At 46.1% G+C, this 5,687-nt stretch overlaps 1 protein-coding gene across 1 annotated transcript; it reads left to right on the top strand.

Moving 5' to 3' along the window:
• The first annotated feature begins 659 nt into the window (after positions 1-659).
• On the top strand, positions 660-5,327 carry LOC140682107 (uncharacterized). The gene is made up of 4 exons (XM_072923029.1): positions 660-667; positions 1,131-1,158; positions 3,072-3,729; positions 5,290-5,327. The coding sequence occupies exons 1-4, from the start codon at positions 660-662 to the stop codon at positions 5,325-5,327; spliced, it is 732 nt and encodes a 243-aa protein (XP_072779130.1).
• Positions 5,328-5,687: the final 360 nt, after the last annotated feature.

Here is a 5,687-nt window from a genome sequence, read left to right as displayed (position 1 = left end):
TTGGACTCCAGCTCGTACTGGAGTTCCAGCATGTCTGGCATAGCAGCGCTCAGTGGTGGAGTCACTTCATTCAACGCACGGTAGTCTACAGTCAATCTTCATTCTCCTTTAGATTTACGCACTGACCAAATGGGGCTGTTGAAGGGTGAGTGGGTTTTGCTGACCACCCCTTGGCTCTCCAGCTCACGGATCATTTTGTGGATGGGGATCACGGCATCTCGATTCGTTCGGTATTGCCGGCGGTGCACCATTGAGGTGGCAATTGGTACTCGTTGATCTTCTACCTTCAAGAGTCCTACTGCAGATAGGTTTTCTGATAGTCCAGGTAAGCTGTTCAATTGCTTGATGCCCTCTGTCTCTACAGCTGCTATCCCAAATGCCCACCTGAGTCCCTTTGGGTCTTTGAAATACCCACATCGGAGAAAGTCTATGCCTAAAATGCATGGGGCCTCTGGGAAAGTCACAATGGACTGTTTCTTCCACTCATTTCCAGTCAGGCTGATCTCAGCTTCCACTGAAGTAAAGTCCTGTGATCCCAGGGTTAGGCCGCTTGGTCTCCCTGCAAAGGAAAGGTCGAACGTCCTGCCAAGCCTTACACTCTAACTCCGGCCATTTCCCCTTGCCTGACTAACGTTCTTGGCAAAGGAATCATAGCCTCCATGCCGAGGTAAGGTCGAATGTTTTGCTAAGCCGTACACTCGAACTTTGGCCAAGACCTTTCGCCAGCCTCCTACTAGGCTTAGGAATCTTGCTCTCCCTGCCGTGGTAAGGTCGAACCTTCTGCCGGGCCTTACGCTCCAACTCCGGCAAAGTTCCTTCGCCTACTCCTACATGGCTTAGGAAGCTTGGTCTCCCTGCCTTGGTAAGGTCGAACGTCCTGCCAAGCCTTAACCTCGAACTCTGTCCAAGTCCCTTCGCCTGACTCTTCTACGTGTCTTAGGAAGCTTGGTCTCCCTGCCAAGGTAAAGTCGAACGTCCTGCTGAGCCTTACACTTGAACTCTAGGCAAGTCCTTTCGCCTGCCTCCGACTGGGCTAAGGAAGCTTGGTCTGTCTGCCGAAGTAAAGTTGAACGTCCTGCTGAGCTTTAGACTCGAACTCTGGCCAAGACCCTTCGCCTGACTCCTTCTAGGCTTAGGAAGTTTGGTCTCTCTGACGAGGTAAGGTCGAACATTTTGCCGAGCTTTAGACTTGAACTTCGGCCAAGTTCCCTTGCCTGACTCCTACTAGGCTTAGGAAGCTTGGTCTCCCTGTCAAGGTAAGGTCGAACGTCCTGCTGTGCTTTAAACTCGAACTCTGGCCAAGTCTTCTCACCAGACTCTCCCACTAGACTTATGAAGCTTGGTTTCCCTGCTGTAAGAGGCCGTCTGAAGACCCTCACTCATTTGCCTGCCGATTGCCACGAGAAGGAACTCCCTTCCCCCCACAACAGTTCCGGCTTGGAGAAGGCAACAGTGCAGGTGCAGCCGCTGTACCGTTACGTTCCGTTCCGAATGAGGCCCGGCAAGAACTTGGCAAGAAGTTGGCAAGGACTTGGCGAAGACCCAGCGTGGACCCAGCACAGAGCGGCCCTCTGCAATTCCTGCTTCACTCTCCACCTTTAAGCTGAATGAACTGTTGGGGTGACTCTGGTGGTCTCTCACTGAAGACCCCTCATTTGCCTCGTTACCACCGTGATAGACGGAGATCAAGAACCCTCTCCCCAAGGACTGAGACTGAGACCCCTACCACAGAGAGTGGGGTGGGGGGAAATGACATGACCTGTTCTTCTCCAGTAACTTCAATGGACTTATTCATTATTGTGTTTGTTCAGCCTGGATGATTTTCTGTAGATACACCTGTTCCCCCCATAGCAATTTCAATAGACTCCCATTGTTCTGCATGTTCCCCCCCTTTTCCTTCTGTGGACTATAACTGGACCCCTGGGTTGGGTAGGATTTCGGAGACTCTCCCCAACACAACAAGACGGATCCCCATCGTCCGGACCACTGAGGACCTCGCCTGTGTTGGTAGCTATTCCCATCCCCCCTTTCTCTCTCTCTCTATCCTTTTTATTTCTTTTCTGACCCCACTATCACATTTATTGTTTTTGGCCCTTAATAAAGGTGCATCTGTTGTGATTAAACTGATAGTCCCCTGCTGTTTGTCTTTTGCACTTTGGGATCGGCTAACGAACCATCACGACACCCCGCTATAAGCGGATCGTGACATTAAATTGGCGTCACGGACAGGATTTCTGTCTAGGCAGAAGGGTGCAGGTTCTGTGTAGTCTGTAACAGGGGAAGGACGTTTCTCTCCAGCCGCACCTAGCCTGCCAGTCCAAAAAACTGAGCATGGTCTAGAAAGCAAGGGGGGAGATTCAAATTTCCCACAGACTGCACATTACCTAGGCGAAAAAGCACCCACACTGTCTTCCGAAATTGCAAAAGATCTCTTAGTGCAAAAGGCGGGACACTGTGTTGTTTTATGTGTATGTTTGCACTGTCTGGGAAGGAAGGGACAACTTGAGGAAACTAAGCAGAGCCTCCTAGGCAGGTTTTGTCTCTTCACCCACCCAGGGAAGTGAAGGGCGACACAGCGAAGACTGTGTGCTTTGGTAACTTAAGTTTGTACCTCCCTGCCGTGGTTTTGGTCCCTTCACAAAATGAGTGATAACCTTAACCATAAGGGTAAAGTTGAATTTTATGCTTTACTAGCTAAATACAATGCCAAACCTTCTCCAGGAGGATAAGAATGGGCACAAAGTAATTGGTTTAATTTGGATAATGTGGTTGATAGAATATGTTCTTTACAACATGGTACAAGATTTAAACTGGGCAGAAATAAAACCATCTTATGCTCAGTTTTGGGAGCTTGTCTTACGGCAGCTGTAGAAACTCGCTTCCAGCGAAGAAGTGAGCAAGAAACAATAATAGACTCCCTTCAAAATTTGGTTGAAATTTTACAAAAACAATTACATGAAGAAAGGAATGAAAAACATTCATTGAGAAATGAGAACTGTGCATTGAGAGCTGCCTTAAAAGAGGAACACGTTAACAAGTCACATAATGCTGATTCCTCTATAAATCCCGAGGAAAAGGAAACTCCTCGCATTAACCAAATTTATCCTCACAAAGAACTTGAGGCAGTAAATAATTATGGGGAACATTGCTGCTCTCATTTAAGACCCTTAATTAAAACAGAATATAACTATCTCAGTGATGATGATCTTGAACCCCACACCACAACCAAACACATACCATACACTGCCACTGAGTTAGCTAAGCTTAAAAAAGAATACGGACGCCTCCCACACGAATCAGAAACAGAATATGTTTTCCAGGTGTCCCTCACTGGTGGCGATCAAATTAAATTAACTGAACAAGAAGCCAGTGGGTACTGGGGACACGGTGTCTTCTTAACAACAGGAGATAAACATGACTCGTGGTCCCTGACACAATGTGTGGCTTTTTGGGCTGGGAGAACAAGCCCCTTGGAAAGGGGAGATCCTATAGCTATAATTAGCACCCCTGACCAACTCCTAGAAAGTGTGTCCAAGGCCACTTGTCTGCAAATGATTCACAGAAAGAAATTAATTCCTGGCTTTGAATCCCCGATGAAATTACCTGTGAAGCCTGAAATAATGACCCCTTTAATTTGTGGGCTTCCAGAAACACTCAAACCTACTGCCATAGCCTTACAGAAAACTACACCAGCTGTATCTCCTGTAGAAAGACCAGACAGATTTCCTAGTAACCAGATGAACTCATTGGTTCCCCTTTATGACTTGCTGAGGAAAGGAGTAAAATGGGATTGGACTTCTTCTCAGGAAGAAGCATTGCAATTGCTGATTTTTGAAGTAACAGCTCATCAAGCTCTGGGTCTCGTTCATCCTACAGACCCCTTTCAGGTAGAATGGGGATTTGCTGTCTCAGGATTGTCAATACACATTTGGCAGTGGGGACCCGAGGGTCCAACAAGGCCTGTTGGTTTTTATTCCCGTGGTTTCAGAGATGCTGAAAAAAGGTGCACTACCTGGGAAAAGGGATTGTTTGTGGTCAGCCTGGCTCTCATTGAAGTGGAAAGACTTGAACTACAACTACCAATTGTATTGAGAAGCCCTTTCAATGATACTAAGACAGTCACTACTGGGACCCCCCCTCCTAACGGGGTGGCCCAGAGGGCCTCGGTAAGAAAGTGGTATGATCAGATTGAACATTACTGTAACATCTTTACAATAACAGAAGGAGCTGTGAAAAATTTGGCAATACAAGAAACTGAGAGCTTGGATAGCAGCCAGGACAAACCTGCCTCTGTAAGCAAAGTGGCCCCTCCTTTCTGCCCTGAACAATCAGCAAACTCTTGGTTCACTGATGCCTCTGCTAAACGAGAAGGGAAGGTGTGGACATACAGGGCAGCAGCCCCCCACATTTCCTCTGGTGAACTAATTAATGAGGGAGAAAGCAGTTCTCAGGTCAAGGAGCTGAGAGCTGTCTGGAGTGTTTTCCAACAAGAAGCACAGAACGCCTCTCTTGTCTGCCTCTACACTGACTCCTATGCTGTGCATCAAATGATCCTGATAATCCAGCACATTACCCTGGCCAACCTGTTCTGGTGGACGTCCCTTACTACAGGGCTGGTACCACTTGTGCTAAAACCCCCTCTGAATAAATGTGCATGGAAAGCCTCTGGTGCTCTAGGGAAAGAGCACTGGATAAATACGTGCTGGATAATTCCATCATTCTAACCTCTTCTGCCTCTCGCTGGCAGGATTCTGTTGTGTTTACTTTTACAGAAGAACTCCGAGGGACATGAAGACCACCTAATTCATGATAAAACTGGTAATACTGTCCTGCATCCTACCACAACCCCATGGACAGAAACCAGCTGAGTGGTTGCGGTCTGAAATAATTGTGGTAGTATGCAGAAAAAGTGAAAAGATTTCTTTAAGCACAAAAAGGTTTGTATGCACCGAAGCGTACAGGATTGTTGACACAATTTCACATTAACACAAACTGCAGAAGTAGCTTGTCTTTGGTCCAAAAATACTGAAGCGCTTTCTTTTAAGTTTAAAGTATTGATTTAAATACTGGGGAGAACTTGATGTTAATGTTGTGATACCTACCACCCAACCACCAGTTATGCTTACCCCAAAAATTTCTAAAGTTGAATCATATATAATCAGGAAAAATGGCCAACAACAAATATTGTTCAATCCGGCATGGTCTCTTAAACAAGTTAAATTGCTAATGCAAAGCAATGTCTCTGAAATTCAGCCAGCTTGTTCACCTTTCTTGTAAACTTCTTTCCAGGGTTGGACGACCTCGTTACGACAGTGGAACCCTTCTAAATCACGGATGCCAAGAGACATAACTGGTATTGTGGGAACAGGATTGGAAATTCTAAATAGTGTTAATTCAGAAATATTATTAAATAAATTGGCTGCTACAACTAAAGATTTGACCCAATTACAACAACCATTGCAATCATCCTTATCAGCCTTGGGAACACATCAGTGGTTGCTAACAAACATATTACCAAATTGGGAAAAGGTAAATATGAATGACCACGAATTGATAATTGATGCACTCAATGCTACACAAAGCAACGTTTCCTTAGCCCTTAGCTGCATCCAGGCACAATTATGGATGCAGTCAGTTGCTGCTTCAATTATAAGAGAAGGTGAAGAAGGCACATTTCCTATGGAAAT

This window comes from Taeniopygia guttata, chromosome W, assembly GCF_048771995.1.
Source record: "Taeniopygia guttata chromosome W, bTaeGut7.mat, whole genome shotgun sequence".
Classification (NCBI taxonomy): domain Eukaryota; kingdom Metazoa; phylum Chordata; class Aves; order Passeriformes; family Estrildidae; genus Taeniopygia; species Taeniopygia guttata.
This window is presented reverse-complemented; position numbering and strand designations above follow the sequence as displayed.

Coding starts and splice junctions, on each gene's coding strand:
- LOC140682107 (XM_072923029.1), top strand. Junction 1,159..3,071: donor AGTTTGGTCTCTCTGACGAG/GTAAGGTCGAAC, acceptor ATAAATCCCGAG/GAAAAGGAAACTCCTCGCAT. Junction 3,730..5,289: donor AAGACCAGACAGATTTCCTA/GTAACCAGATGA, acceptor ACTTCTTTCCAG/GGTTGGACGACCTCGTTACG.